This window comes from Penicillium pulvis, assembly GCF_028828015.1.
Source record: "Penicillium pulvis strain IBT 33274 chromosome Unknown contig_1_segment0_segment0, whole genome shotgun sequence".
In the NCBI taxonomy this organism is placed as follows: domain Eukaryota; kingdom Fungi; phylum Ascomycota; class Eurotiomycetes; order Eurotiales; family Aspergillaceae; genus Penicillium; species Penicillium pulvis.
In genome coordinates, this window is record NW_026643074.1 from 2,187,955 (window position 1) to 2,202,569 (window position 14,615).

The 14,615-nt window shown below is 51.4% G+C and overlaps 5 protein-coding genes across 5 annotated transcripts; 2 read left to right on the top strand and 3 right to left on the bottom strand.

Moving 5' to 3' along the window:
* Positions 1 to 339: 339 nt before the first annotated feature.
* N7503_003766 (NDT80/PhoG-like DNA-binding family protein) lies at positions 340 to 2,249 on the bottom strand (the record flags this gene model as incomplete). The annotated part of the gene is made up of 2 exons (XM_057063313.1): positions 340 to 1,984; positions 2,101 to 2,249. The coding sequence occupies 2 exons, from the start codon at positions 2,247 to 2,249 to the stop codon at positions 340 to 342; spliced, it is 1,794 nt and encodes a 597-aa protein (XP_056924228.1).
* A 2,114-nt stretch (positions 2,250 to 4,363) lies between these two features.
* Positions 4,364 to 7,866, bottom strand: N7503_003767 (putative beta-N-acetylglucosaminidase). Its single transcript, XM_057063314.1, has 4 exons — positions 7,455 to 7,866; positions 7,133 to 7,251; positions 4,566 to 7,081; positions 4,364 to 4,514 (listed from the first exon to the last, which is right to left on the bottom strand). Exons 1-4 carry the CDS (start codon positions 7,502 to 7,504, stop codon positions 4,401 to 4,403), a joined length of 2,799 nt encoding a protein of 932 aa, XP_056924229.1. The 5' UTR covers positions 7,505 to 7,866; the 3' UTR covers positions 4,364 to 4,400.
* Positions 7,867 to 8,165: 299 nt separating this feature from the next.
* N7503_003768 (N-acetylglucosamine-6-phosphate deacetylase) lies at positions 8,166 to 9,728 on the top strand (the record flags this gene model as incomplete). Its single annotated transcript, XM_057063315.1, has 2 exons — positions 8,166 to 8,766; positions 8,823 to 9,728. Exons 1-2 carry the CDS (start codon positions 8,239 to 8,241, stop codon positions 9,726 to 9,728), a joined length of 1,434 nt encoding a protein of 477 aa, XP_056924230.1. The 5' UTR covers positions 8,166 to 8,238.
* A 527-nt stretch (positions 9,729 to 10,255) lies between these two features.
* N7503_003769 (GMC family oxidoreductase) lies at positions 10,256 to 12,062 on the bottom strand (the record flags this gene model as incomplete). Its single annotated transcript, XM_057063316.1, has 2 exons — positions 11,768 to 12,062; positions 10,256 to 11,637 (listed from the first exon to the last, which is right to left on the bottom strand). Exons 1-2 carry the CDS (start codon positions 12,012 to 12,014, stop codon positions 10,256 to 10,258), a joined length of 1,629 nt encoding a protein of 542 aa, XP_056924231.1. The 5' UTR covers positions 12,015 to 12,062.
* A 739-nt stretch (positions 12,063 to 12,801) lies between these two features.
* N7503_003770 (betaine-aldehyde dehydrogenase) lies at positions 12,802 to 14,451 on the top strand. The gene is made up of 2 exons (XM_057063317.1): positions 12,802 to 13,316; positions 13,385 to 14,451. The coding sequence occupies exons 1-2, from the start codon at positions 12,835 to 12,837 to the stop codon at positions 14,397 to 14,399; spliced, it is 1,497 nt and encodes a 498-aa protein (XP_056924232.1). The 5' UTR covers positions 12,802 to 12,834; the 3' UTR covers positions 14,400 to 14,451.
* The last annotated feature ends 164 nt before the right edge of the window (positions 14,452 to 14,615 follow it).

Here is a 14,615-nt window from a genome sequence, read left to right on the forward strand (position 1 = left end):
GACTCATAAGATCCAAAAAATAAAAAGACAGAGACCACGCCACAAGATCCCAAGAATACCGAACGCCGAAATATACCCCAACTCCGTATTCCGGCATATCGGCATAGATTGAGCTCATGAAGTTTACTTCTCCGGTTGCAGGGAGAAGAGACAAAAGGATGGACAGATAAAAACAAACAAGAAGGCGAAAAAAAAAAAACAACAACTCTAGAACCGATGATAGGAAGCAGGAACTGGATATCGCATGGCCCCCTCCGGCAAATGCAAATGCGACCCAATTTGAAATCCCGAGGGATAAGAAAAAGAACAAACACCACTCTAGCGCCAATGAATCAAGACTTAAAAGACATCCTCAGCGGCGAAATAGCGCTTGCTGCGGCCTCTAGATGCCACAAACTTCATTTCAGGCATGTTGGTATGATGTACCACATGTGGTCGGTAGACGGCGTCTACGGGTGCCTGCCAGTCATCCAATCCTAAAGGGAAGTACTCATAGAGAAAGTCGGTGCCCTCGTTAGGGAATGGTAGCGAAGAAACAAATTGTTGGGGTAGATTGGCAGTCTCCAACAGAGGGATGGATGAGGTGGCACTCCGGGACGGAGTCTGAGAGATGTTGTGGGAGATCTTGCGCATCTTGGCCGGTGGTGCAGCATGATCCATGGCCCCAGGCTGTTGTTGCTGGGACATTTCGTTAGGGTAGGGATTCATGATCTTTTGATCTAGCTGAAGACCTGCATCGCCCCGGTCGTCATCATCCAGAAGAGACAAGTTGATAGGCGCTGCAGCGGCACCCGTTGTGCTGCTAACTCTGCGTTGTTGACTGATTTGAGAAAGCTGCTCCGGACTGGAATGAGGGAATAGAGGTTGATGGTGGGATATTACGGGGTTAGATGCGACATGGGGCATCGGGGTCCAATCAGGAGTTGCCTGGGGTTGTTGCATGATGGTGGGGGGTGGAACGGACGTGGTCTCAGGGGAGCTGCTCTGGACTGTGGTAGATGGGGCCTTGGCCTTAGCTGGGGTGACGCTAGCACGGCGGGGGACCGACTCGCTAGTTGGGGTGCGATTGAGAGCTGCCGAGTTGGCCTGGTTCTTTCGTGATGCTGCAGCACTTCCACTGAGGGGTAGGTCCTTTCGGGATTGGAAATTGCGTGGACTGCGACCCCTGACAATGACAGGGCCCGACTGCACTTCTGAGATGGAGATCTTGGCCCCGGTGGACAATGTCGCGACCACCTTGAGCCGAACGACGAAATGTTGCTGCAACTCCTTCCGGCGACCATTGTTAGCCGTGGCCACCCGGAACTGCAAACGCTTCCAGGCGATGGGGAAAGTAGCGTAGTCCGTATCTAGATCCTGACCCGCCATGATGTCCAGTGGGATTGCCTGAGGCTCCTTCTCGACCTTGGCCGCGCCATTATTGTGATCCTCGATGGCAGTGCCGGCGTTCGCAGCTGCCGCGGAGGGAGTCTTCCAGGGCACCGAGATGATCTTGACAGGGTTCCCTTCGACCGATTCCGTGGCCGAGACAGTCAGTTCCTGAGCCAAGATGGGGATCCGATCGCCATTATCGGTCATGATATAACGCATGCCTCGGGGCAGGGTGACGGAGCCGGTAATCTGGAATAGATTGCGACGGTAGCAGGTCAACTCGGCTCCCTGTTGCGGCGGGGCATTCTCGGACGGTGATGTAGTATAAGGGGATTCGGCCAAAAAGAACATTCCATGTAGTTGGGCGGAGACGGACAAGGATGTCCGTCGCATGGAGTAGTCGAGTAAGGTAAAGTGGTAGACGGGAAGCGAGAAGCTCAGTAATTTATTGTTGTGATCGATCGAAGAGTCCTGTGGTTGCTCCGGAGGGACAGGATCAAAGGGAGCGACCATGTCGGTGAAAGGGTCATCGTACCCCGAGGGGAAGCGCTCCAAGGAGGGCGGAACATTGGAGCGTGGAAGCCCACCTTGGGTGAAGGCGAGATCATCCCCACTGTATCGTTACCTCTGGTTAGTCTTGTTTGCACTCTTTTTCTTCCTTTGTCTTCCCCTTTCCTCTCATCCGCCTTTTTTTGTATATCAAATCTGGAGTGGGAGGGGAATCTTTACCTAACAAAAGTCTCGGAGTCAAAGGTAGAACGATGGTCGGGGAGATCGAGGCCGGACATGGCGTTCAGGTAGTCGGAGCCTTGGAGATTGCCGAGGGAGAGCGGGCTCGCCAGATAAGGCGGCATAGCCATGGTATCGAAGCCCTCCATGGCGGGCAAAATGAAGATAGAACTCACACAAGAAAAGAAAGAAGAAGGACAAGGGGAATGGAATGTCTTGAGAAGAGGAAAGAGGAGCAGATGCGAACGGATTCGGGGAAAAGTGGAGCCGTGGTTTTTGCGGAGAACGAAGACGGGTTTCCGTATTGGTTTTAATCAATTAAACACCGGTTTAGGGGGGCTTTCGGCTGTCGGCAAACCATGAGAAGTGAAAAAACCCCCAGAATCGTGGTATGATTCGACGGACGATATGGGAGGGGACTTGAAGGGGGTATTCCGATGGTATTCACTGGTATCTAGTGTATGGTATGGGCCCTGAAGATCATGTTGTGAAGAACTATGAATCCACCGATGGTCATCATTAGACGCCACCAAATTCATATGGAATTTCCTGTTAATCCTAAATCCTCAAACATGCAATAGAACTTATGGTTTATACTATACTGTACCCGATACACGTTCGTTTTCAGTCAAGCATCATTACCAATCTTCCCCATATTTCCCCCCTCTCTCTCTATCTCTCTATCGCTCCCTCTTACTTTCCCCACTTTCTGCTTTTATTGAACTTAACATATTAAATCCCATTGACCAAATCCACGATCATTTCTAAAGGATCGATGATCAACATGGGTTCCGTCTGACATGCAGCGCCATCGTGGGAAGGGGGTGGCCCACCCAATGAACGCCACCATATGCATCGATCCAGCAGGACACGAGCGAAAAAGAAAAGGAAGTGACCTGCGATCGTCTTCTCACAATCATGATTGGTGGTTATGACCGGGTCCCACCGCGAACGGGCAAATCCACTTTGACAACTGGAGTCCGCATCCAGTCGGAGTCAGGAACCGAGTCTTTGCTTCAGCTCCCAAACTCTGATCGCAGCTCTGCCCGTGGGGGCCGAGGGAAAATCAGTGGGCCACGTCTGCTCATGATTTGACGATTCTTTTTCTTTTCTTTTTGCAATGATCTTCTGCAGGTTCGGTCGGGTGATGCATCCAGGTCATACTTGTGTAATCTCACGCGGCATCACAAGCATGTGGAACAATGCAGCCTAGACCGTTGGGTCCATGTGAGGATCGACCTCTCATCTCCCGTGCATTTACCCGATTTGATTATCTCCGACTTGGGACTCGTGAACAGACCAGCCAATGATCATCCTCACATTATGTGGAGAACAACCCTTTTACGGCGGATTTGAATCAAGCCATTTCCAGTCCATTTCCCAGGAAAGACCGTCGATTCTACGCCAAATACCGTTCTACAGGCCAAGGGAAACAGGCCATGAATCTCTCCCGTACGACGGTGGTTTCATATGTTTTCTCGCATTCTAGAACGGGTAGAACCCAGAATCCTCAGGAATGGCCTAAATCGGTTAATTCCAGGGTCCCGGTGGGTACGCGATCCAAGCGTATAGAGAAGATCCGTATCCTAGATTGTACGACAAAGAAGGGGTTTTCACAGATCTCCGGATGGAAGTCTCGTCCCGATGCCCGAGACACTTTGAACGTTTGTACTTCGAGAATGGCATAGAAAAACCTTCAAAGGTACGAAACACCCATATCCGACCTATCCGATTTCCCCTCAAGCCTCGCACGGAGGACCGGATTGACTTTGGTTTTTTTGTTCGCCTCCGGCGCCAAGAGTATCAAAGCAGGATAAATTATATTGACCTGGATTTTTTCTGAAGTTAATTCGCCCAAGCTCCTGCGGACGTCCGGTCCAGTGAGCGGTCCTTATTATGTAGCTCCACTCGATGCTTTCGGTTCACCGTTTCAGCAATTTACGGGCTTAGGCTTTCGAGGCTTTTAATTTGCTTCACACTTGCGGATCTCCCGTGATCGACATCTCAAGTCAAAAAGAAAAAAAGGAAAAAAAAAAAAGAGGTGATATTGGTCCGAATGACGCCGTACTAACTTCCTGTCCCACCCACCGTGTCCGAGTCGTAATATGCACAGAAATAAGGGAAGGGGAGGCAAAAACAAGGCAAAAAACCCCCCCCCAATTGACTCTCCAAACCCTAGACCTCAGGACCAGTATAATCAATGCCCAGATGGATATCATAGATGCGATCAAAATAAAACCAAAGAAAAAAAAAAAGAAAAAAAAAAGGCCCGAGCTACAATACCTTATATAGCAAAGCGGTTAGGATGGATGCATCATCGTCCAAGTGCCCGCATCGCAATTGACCTCCTCAAAACTATGGAGCATACTAAAGCCCAAGGAAGAAATACAGTCAAAGTTACCGTCACCATCCACCTGTTGATCACGTTAGTCAGGATCGAGAGAAGAGAAAGGATCAGATCTTACACAGTCCATCACCACGCCCTGCGCACTTAGTTTCTGGATCTGTTTAATGGCCAGCAGGATCAGCCCCTGCATGACGATCGAGTAATCGTCCGCACATGGGGAAATAACGGGCGACGAGATTCCCCCGACCGGGCCTTGAGTGGCGCGTAAGGCCGGCATATGCTCCGCCAACGCCGAGCGTTCATTGTAGATCACGATGCTGCCTAAAATCATCTCGTCCGACGGTCGCTTGGCGCGGATAATTCCACAATTCGGGGCGCCCCCGAGCGCGACGCGGTATATGTCGGTGACCCCTTGTCGCGCATTGGTTTTAATGTGGTCGAGAATCTCACGAGCGTAGTCCCATCCGTAGACCAGGTCGTAGTTCACTGCGGCATTCTTCAACGCCACCGTGAGTCCGTCCGGTGGGGTCCACGTACCCAGATTGCGCAGCACCACGCTGCACACCGGGCGAGAAAGTGCTGTGTTCCATCCCAAGTTTGCAAACCATTGTCGCAGTCGCTTGCGCTCCACAGAGCTTACGGTCGGAATACCCAGGTAGATTCCTGGGAGTCGTGACCCTAGCTGAAATCGTTTCATTCCCTTCCGCTGGAGAAGAGTACGGATCGCGCGGCTATGCAGAGAATGCCCGATGGACAACTTTCGTCGTGACGGATCGACGATTAAACATCCAATGACTCCGGTACCGGTAGACCGGAAGAAATAGGTTGCACAGAATCCATACAATGCCTGTGTGCTGCTGTTGCGAACCACAAAATGAGCCTCGTCAATGTCTTCTTTCCGAAGAAGGAAGCTATTGGATGTGGCACCGAGGAGCTCTGACTGCTGGCCCTTCGTGCAGTCTTCGCGAACAATGTCTAACAGCGCATCTAGAGCATGGGCATCTCGATCCTCATTCCAATTCTCGACCAGCCAGTGCTGACGGGACTGGTGGATTTTCTGGCTCCGGCTTATCGAACCTGGCAGACACCCGGTTGGTGTCAAATCGCCATACAAAACCTTGACCAGAGTCTGCAATGCAGTCTCGGTGAAATCATAGGTGCATATGTAAGTTCCTATGGAAGAATCCGTAACAAAATCGTATGGTGAACTGACGGCGACCACGACTAAAGGCTTCTCAAAACGTTCCCCGGACAGAGAGTACTGGGACTGGCAGAGTAAGGAGATATGTTTGGAGAAGGCTTGTTGATATAGATTGCGGTTGGCATCTGCCGTGATCACAATCACAGCGCTAGCTCGTTTAATGAGATCTTCGTGGATCGGGCGTACCCCATGGGCCGTGTAGGAGGTATGCAGTACTCGGCCATTTCTTTGCCGAGAAAGGGATCTTCCCAGCTCTTTGAAGACACTTTCGCCACTTACCACCGAGGCAGTTCGATCCAATGTAGCTGCCGGATCAAGAGACCCATGTTTGGATTCATTTGTGGACAGAGTCACCGCAGACGCTGCAAGTGGCTTCACTAGAGGCGTCAGGAGCAAAAGCTCTTCGTTAGCATCGACGACGTTGGAGAGAGGAAGCAGATTATTTTCGTCGCGCATGACGGTGATGGAGTTGTTATAGGCTCGCGTTGAGAGATTGGTGTGCGAAGGTTGCATCTGCGTGAGGGATAGGAGACCGGGAGGGTTCAATGCCTGTTCCCAAGAGGTGCAGCGTGATTTCAGGTTCAGCACACGGAGTAATGACTGTCGAATCCGAGGACGGCCAATGATGCCATTCTCCACGCCTAATTTCAATCCGTTGATTGCCTCTTGCTGCACTGGGAACGACCGGCAAAGCAGGATAACATCACAACCAGCATTTTTGGCCATTACCGTGCCACCCCCAACGCCGATATTGTGAGTCAGAGCCTCCATCTCTAGGCATTCCGATACAACAACCCCTTTAAATTTGAGATCCTTTCGCAAGAGATCATCCACCACTTGGTCGCTCAAGCAGGCATGCATGACATTCATCCCAGCCGATGATATGGATACGCCGCCCACCATCATGGCATCGAGACCCTGCATAATGGCATTGCGAAAGGGCACCAATGCACTCAAACTTAGTTGCTCTAAAGATTCCGTGATGATCGGAACATCTGCGTGGGAGCCCAGAAACTCCAGGTTGCCATAGGAAGGGAAATGCTTGCCGCAGGTGACCAGCCCTGCTTCTTGGTACCCCTTCATAAACTGGACCCCATAGTGGGATGCCTCTTGGGGATCATCTCCGCTGGTGCGCACACCGAGTGGTTGATTCCGTACATTGGTTAAGACATCTAAGACCGGTCCCAATATCCAATTGACACCAACGGCTTTGAGCTCCTGGGCGGTGGCCACTGCGACCTCGTGGGCCAATGTCTTTGATCCCGTCGCAGCCATACCCATGGCGCTGGGGAACTGACGCACGTATATTTCATCGTATAGGCTGTTGACCCCGCCATTTTCTTGATCCAGCGCGATCAGTAATGGCACAGGATGACCGGCATTACGGGCAATGGTTTGCAGCTCGAGGACCAGCCGAGTTGCCTCCTCCGCGGCTGTTGGTGAGATTAGTAACTATCAAGAAAGGGAGAAGATTTAGATATTACATTTAAGGTTCTTAGCGGACAGAAGTATAGAGCCCAAATGGTAATCTTCAATGAGCGAGCGAATCTCTGGACTGACCGAGGTACCATCAAAGCCCATCATAAAGAGCTGGCCCATTTGCCTGCCATCCATGTCAGCATGGTGTACTTCATTTTCACTCCACTAAACCACCCTTCCTCTGTGCCTTGACCAAATTTACCAAAAAGGAAATAGTCTAAATGGTCCGAAGAGGGGGATGGGGGAGCGTTGGGGTTCCACAACGCGTGGAGATTAGGAGGGTGGGGAGCAGGGTTGGGAAGCATCCGGAACAGGAGATCAACATACCTGTCTAGATCCTCCCAGCCCGGGGGCAGCATGTCCTCTTTCGGGGCCATGGCCCTGGGGAATGAGGAATGCCAGGGGGGCTAAGGAAGACCCGAAGAGAAGGAGCTGCAAGCAGGAACTGGATCCACGCTCTAAGGTTTGTTTCTTTTTTTGGATGGAAAGAGGTTTGGAATGGGGTTGGGGAACTCCGAGGTCGCAGTCAGGTGACGGAGCAGAAGGAGTGTCAGACCTGTGTCAGGCTGGAATAAGCAGCACGGCCCCAGAGCCGCAATCGGGAGTCGGGGATTCGGCAAACAGTGAGCACAGATGGGAGATAAGATAGTGCGTCATTGGGGAAAAATTACGTAGACTCCTGCATGGGGAGATTAAATTGTACGCAGTACCTAACTAACTATGGATAGTTGTTTCTTACCTAAGATAAAATTTTGCCTGAGTCATCTACGCGAATATCAAAGTACGGGTACAGGTACAAGCTCAGATGTACACATAACACCTGGGTACAGTTAATTGGTGATTGGAACTGGGTGCAATGGCATGATATGGTGAAATATGAATACGACCGGCAGAAAAATGAGGGGTTATCTTTCGCCTAATTATGGTGTTTCTGGCAGTATTATTCAGTAAGCCTTGGTATTAATTTGTTATCTATCTCCCGGTATTTTATTGTTCCAGGGTCTGGTATTTGGATGACAATACTTGCATGGCCCACCTTCGATGTCACTCTGCATCCAATCGCTCTGATTAGTCCAAGGGTTACATCTATACCCGTTTTCGACCACCTTTAATGTCACCTGCAGAGTACAATCACTATACTCACAACGGTTACATCATTGTACAGTCCCTTCTTCATACAAACTACATCTCTGACTATTTCCCTCTCTGTTTTGATTTCTGTCCTTTGTTTGTTTCTTCCCCCAACAGAGCATCGAATCCACCCATCATGCCGGGCAAAACGACTACCTCGCCTCGGATCACTAAGTTCACCAACTGTCGCATCGTGCGTGGTTCATCTCTGATTGAGCAGGATCTTTGGATTGACTCGTTGTCCGGGAAAATCCTCAAGGATCAAGAGGCCTTTTATGAACTGCATCTCTCCCCGGATGAGATCATTGATCTAGGCGGTCGCATCTTGGCTCCAGGCCTGATTGATGTCCAGCTGAATGGCGCGCATGGCTTTGATTTCTCTGTCCCCTGTGAGACCAAGCAGGAGTATGATGAAGGTCTGCGCATGGTGAATCATGGTCTGGCTCGCACTGGTGTCACCTCCTACCTCCCAACGGTAGTTAGCTCGCTCCCCGAGGTCTACTGGAAGGTGCGCGAATTGCCCCGAAAAGAAAACAAATTATGGAACTAATGATTTGAGAGCAGGTTCTTCCCTCCCTTGGTCCTTCTGGTGCCACCCACCTTGCGCAAGATGGCGCCGAATCGCTTGGAGCTCACGTCGAGGGCCCTTTCATCAGCCCCGGCCGTAACGGCATCCACAAAACAGAGGTTCTGCGTGAAGCCCAGACCTTCGAGGATCTGGTCCACTGCTATGGTGCCGAAAATATGGGTGCCGAATGCCCTATCAAGATGATTACTGCCGCCCCGGAGGTGGGTAACATGATGGCCCAGATCCCCGAACTCGCCAAGCGCAACATCATCTATTCCATCGGTCACTCAGATGCCACGTACGAGCAGGCTGTCTCAGCTACGCAACAGGGTGCCAGCATGATCACACACTTGTTCAACGCTATGCGTCCCTTTTACCACCGCAACCCGGGTGTCTTTGGCCTGCTTGGCAGAAGCGAGCGTCGTCGCCCTTACTACGGTGTCATTGCAGATGGCATTCATCTGCACCCTACCTCCATTAAGATCGCGTACAATGCTCATCCAGAGGGCTTGGTCCTTGTGACTGATGCTATGCGCCTGTGTGGGCTACCCGATGGCATTTATGAGTGGACTAACGGCGAGCGCATTGTCAAGACTGGTGCTCGCTTGACCCTGGAGGGATCGGATAAGATTGCTGGTAGCTCAGCAACTCTTATTGAGTGTGTGAACAATTTCCGTCGCTGGTCAGGTGCCTCCACTGTCGACGCTATCAACGCCGTTACGGCCACTCCTGCGCGCTTGCTTGGTGTCGAGGGGGTGAAGGGAACTTTGGAAAGCGGTGCGGATGCTGACTTGGTGGTTCTGGGTGAAAAGGAAGACCCATACTCAGGTTCTACTCTGACTGTCGATCAAGTATGGAAATTCGGGGTGAAGATTCATGACACTGACAAGGCGACGGTTTAAAAACTGGCATGGGATAGTATTAACTTTGTTTTCGGCACGATTTTGCGTTGGATCCTCTGGCTGTGTTTCGGCATGTTCTTATGGGCTTTTTTATTCTCTTAGTATCGGTGCTACAGGAGTTCAGGCATTTATTGCATTCTTTCAGCATAGAAACACCTGCAGCGCATCACAATAGACTGCATTTTCAAGAGCTACACCCCGTCCAGGCTACGGTTTTTTCAAATACCAGACTAGAAGATCAATGAGAAGATTTCGATTTTAAGCCTTCCATATTGTTATTCAAAATCTATTCTTAATTCCAATATGTAAGATTCTTCTTGTATTGGTTGTCAACCTCCATGTCTAATATGACGTGGCCGATGCATATAAACATATGCAAGTATCATCCAGGGCGCAGACGGAAACTCTGCACCGCTCGCTTATATGCTAAACTAAATATTCAAAAAACTCCAAAGCCAAAGGACGAAGAACTCTTCTCATCGACATGTCGAGGCTAGCTCAAAAACATTATTCGTTCTTGTCATCATTTACAGGCGGGGCTGGGAGTGGGACCAGCCAGCTTCCTCAGCAATCAACTCAGCCGCACGCTCACCAATGGCCAGCACGGTCAACATGGGGTTGATGCTAGGCATATCCGGGAAGACACCGGCATCGGCAATACGGATGTTCTTCAGGCCGCGAACCTTCAATTTGGGGTCAACGACAGCCATGGGGTCACGGACAAGGTCACCCATCTTGGTGGTACCAGCAGGGTGGTAAACAGTGTGGGCAACACGACGACCGTACTCGGACAGAGCCTCATCGGACTGGACGTCAGGACCAGGGGCGACCTCACGCTTGATCCACTCCTTGAAGGGAGACTCCTCAGCAATCTTGCGGGCAGCCTTGAAGCCGGCAACGATGGTAGCAGCGTCGTAACCCTCGGGGTCGGTGAAGTAGCGGAAGTCCAGAGCAGGCTTCACGGACGGGTCAGCGGAGGTGAGGTACAGACGACCGCGGGAACGGGGACGAGGAATGTTGGGGGTCATGCAGAAGGCGTTGATAGGCTCGTCGTAACCAAGACGAATGGTGTTGAGAGTGAAGGGAATCTGGTAGCAGTGCATCATGATGTCGGCGGCACGGCCGTCGAAACCGGCAGCATCGGCGGGCTCCCGGCGAAGGAAAATACCGGCATCCGAGTCCATGGTGGTCATGTTGTGGTCGACGGGGCGGTTCAGCTCCCACATGATGATACTCTCGGGGTGATCGAGAAGGTTCTCGCCGACACCAGGGATGTCCTTGATTACGGGGATGCCCAGAGCGGACAACTGCTCCTGAGGACCCAGACCAGAGAGCATCATGAGACGAGGAGTGTCCACGGCACCAGCGCAGAGAACGGTCTCTTTGCGTGCACGAAGGGTGTGCTTCTCACCAGACTGCAAAGTCACGTTGACACCGGTCACTGAGTCACCCTCGACGTTGATTTTAGACACCCAGGCGTTGGTGAGAATGGTCAGATTAGGGCGCTTCTCATCACCCCGCAGGATGGGGTGAATGTAGGCCACACTGGCGCTGCTTCGGCGGCCATCATCGGGGTTGTAAGAGACGTTGAAGAAGCCGGCACCCTCGGTGAGTTCACCGTTCTTGCGGATGTCTGCGTTGAAGTTGGAGATAACAGGGATATTCATGGCAGAGGAGCAAGCCTGGATCCAGTCCTTGCACAGCTGGTTACGGTGGCGGCCGTGCACGGGCTGGAAGGTGTTGCGCAAGCCATCAATGAGGCGGGTGAAGGTCTCAAAGTCCCAACCCTGGCAGCCCTTGGCCACCCAGGTGCGGCAATCATACTCGAATGGACGGAAAGAGATCAGGGTATTGTGGCTTGAGCAACCACCAAGCACCTTAGCGCGAGAGTGGCGGATGAAGCTGTTGCCTTTTGAAGCGGAAAAAAAAATGAATTAGTATTGAAAGAAAGAAGTCGATCGACCAGCAAGATATCCATGAGCTAGAACGCTACAAGACAACTATGGCACAAGGAAATATAGTTCTCAAGATGGACATACCATTGGGCTGTTCAGTAGTAGGGTAGTCGTAATCCAGCTCGCCACCAAGGAGGTTAAGCCACTCCTTGAGGTTCAGGACTCGGTCATCGGTGAAGTCACTGGGGCCACCCTCGATAACAAGAACACGCTTGTTGGGCAAGTACTCGGCCAGGCGAGCAGCAATCACACAGCCAGCAGTACCACCGCCAACGACAATGTAGTCGTAGCTGTTGACATCCTGGACAGGAAACTCGTTGGTAGTGGCCATGTTGAAGGTAGAGAGATATGGAGAGAAAAGAAACGCTGGCAGAGGAGATCTTGGTGCCGCTGGTGACTTATATAAGGGCTCGAAAAGATAATGCCATAGAAACTTTGAAAAAGCGTCGAGTAAGGAAGGGAAGTCCACACACCGATTTTCAAAATCTCAATCTACTTGCCTAATTCGGGCATGGGGCTGATGATTCTTTTTTCTTTTTGCATTTATCTGCACTGTTGATTGGCTGCTGATTGCATTAAAAGTGGGTACATCGACGATAAGAATGGGTTCCACTTTGCCGCTAACGGGTTTGAGAAAAAAGATTTCAAATGAAAGGATTGTTTACACGCTGACAGTATATGCATTTCTATAGATAATGATCGCAGATAAGGGTATTCGACATCAGGCCATACTTTGATTTCTATAGATAATGATCGCAGATAAGGGTATTCGACATCAGGCCATACCTTGATAAGTTCTTCGGGCTTGATTATACTGGTGAATTGAACAGAGTACCATACATAGTACAGACTCCCGAGGTTCTCGAGTACCTACGTCACTGGCTGAATCGGCCCGCTATGAACTACCACTCCAGGTCCGAGTTTCCCGCAGCCACACAGAAGCCTTATGAAACTTGTTGAGTCTTGGGCGAATCCGCGTGTCCAAGTCCCAGTTATGAATCCCCGCAGACTTTTACGTGATTAGCGTGGATCCACAGGGCGTTTAGCTTTTTTGGGTCTGGGCGGTGTGAGTATGGAATCCATAATCTGGGTCAAAAAAAGAATAACTGCTCTCTCCTCTTCTCCTGATTATTCTCCATAATATACCCAAGATGGCTCTCCCATTCCCTACCCGTCAACTTTACTACAACGGCCAGGCGCAGGCCGCCTCGTCAGGAAAGACCTTCCAGACTCTCAATCCCGCCACAGCAACCCCACTGGCCGACATTCAGGTGGCCGCTCCCTCCGACATTGACTCCGCCATTGCTTCCGCAGACCGTGCTTTCCCCGCTTGGTCGCAAACCCCTCACATTGCTCGCGCTCGTATCCTCCAAAAGGCCGCCACCCTTCTCCGGGAGCGCAATGATGAGATCGCTCGTGTCGAAACCCTGGACTCCGGCAAGGCATTCACCGAGACCAGCACCGTTGATGTGGTCACTGGTGCGGATGTCCTTGAATACTATGCGAATTTTATCGGTGGCGGTGGCCTGAATGGCGAGACTACACAGTTGCGAGAGGATGCATGGGTGTACAGTAAGAAGGCCCCATTGGGTGTTTGTGCCGGCATTGGTGCCTGGAACTACCCAATTCAGATGTAAGTGGACATGAGCCAGGAAAAAGCTTGAATCAAGATTATCAATACTAACATTCGTCTTATTCTAGTGCTCTGTGGAAGTCAGCGGCTTGTCTTGCGGCTGGCAATACTATGGTGTACAAGCCTAGTGAATACACCCCTCTCCACGGCCAGACTCTGGCTGAGATCTATACTGAGGCGGGCTTGCCTGCTGGTGTCTTTAACGTGATCAACGGCGCTGGCGACGTTGGTGCTTACCTGTCTAACCACCCTACCATTGCGAAGGTGTCGTTCACCGGTCAGGTGGCGACCGGTATGAAGGTGGCAGGCTCAGCATCGGGCAACATGAAGTATGTGACTATGGAATTAGGTGGCAAGAGCCCTCTAATCGTCTGTCCCGATGCGGACCTGGAGAGTGCCGTTGATGGAGCTATGATGGCCAACTTCTACAGCACAGGCCAGGTCTGTACCAACGGTACCCGTGTGTTCGTCCCCCGTTCCATGAAGGCAGCCTTTGAGAAGCGCTTGCTGGAGAAGATCCCCTTTGTGCGGGCTGGCCCCCTATTTGATGAACAGACCAACTATGGACCCCTGAGCTCTGCTGTGCACCACGAGAAGGTGGTCGCGTACATTCGCCACGGAATCGAGACCGACCGGGCCACCCTACTCTGCGGTGGTCCCGATAAGCCCGCCGTGCCTCAAGACCTGCAGGCCGGCTACTGGGTCAAGCCTACCATCTTCACCGACTGCACGGACTCCATGCGCATTGTCAAGGAAGAGATTTTCGGACCTGTCATGACCCTGCTGTTCTATGATACCGTTGAGGAGGCGGTGAAGCGCGCCAACGCCACCGAGCTTGGGCTTGCAGCTGGTGTCTTCACCAAGGATCTGAACCAGGCCCACCGGGTTATTGATCAGCTCCAGGCGGGTATTACCTGGATCAACACCTGGGGTGAGAGCCCGGCCGAGATGGCCGTGGGTGGCTGGAAGAAGAGTGGCTTGGGCGTGGAGAATGGCCGTCGGGGCATCGAGGCCTGGTTACAGAATAAGAGTACCCTCGTTGATATGAGCGGGGCCGTTGCGACTGTGTTTGCCAAGCTGTGATGTTCCATGCGCCAGGCATGACTCGGATATAAAGTGTCTTTAGAAAAAAGAACCTCTGGAAGCATTGTTATCTTCTAATGAAAGCATCACTCATGAATTTTCTCTCGCGAAAAAGATCCAATCATTATTAGGTGCCTAGATGGAGATTTCACCACGTATGTTGTGCAACCTTTCAGAATCCAAGTATAGGTCGATGTACACCTACAACATCACGTG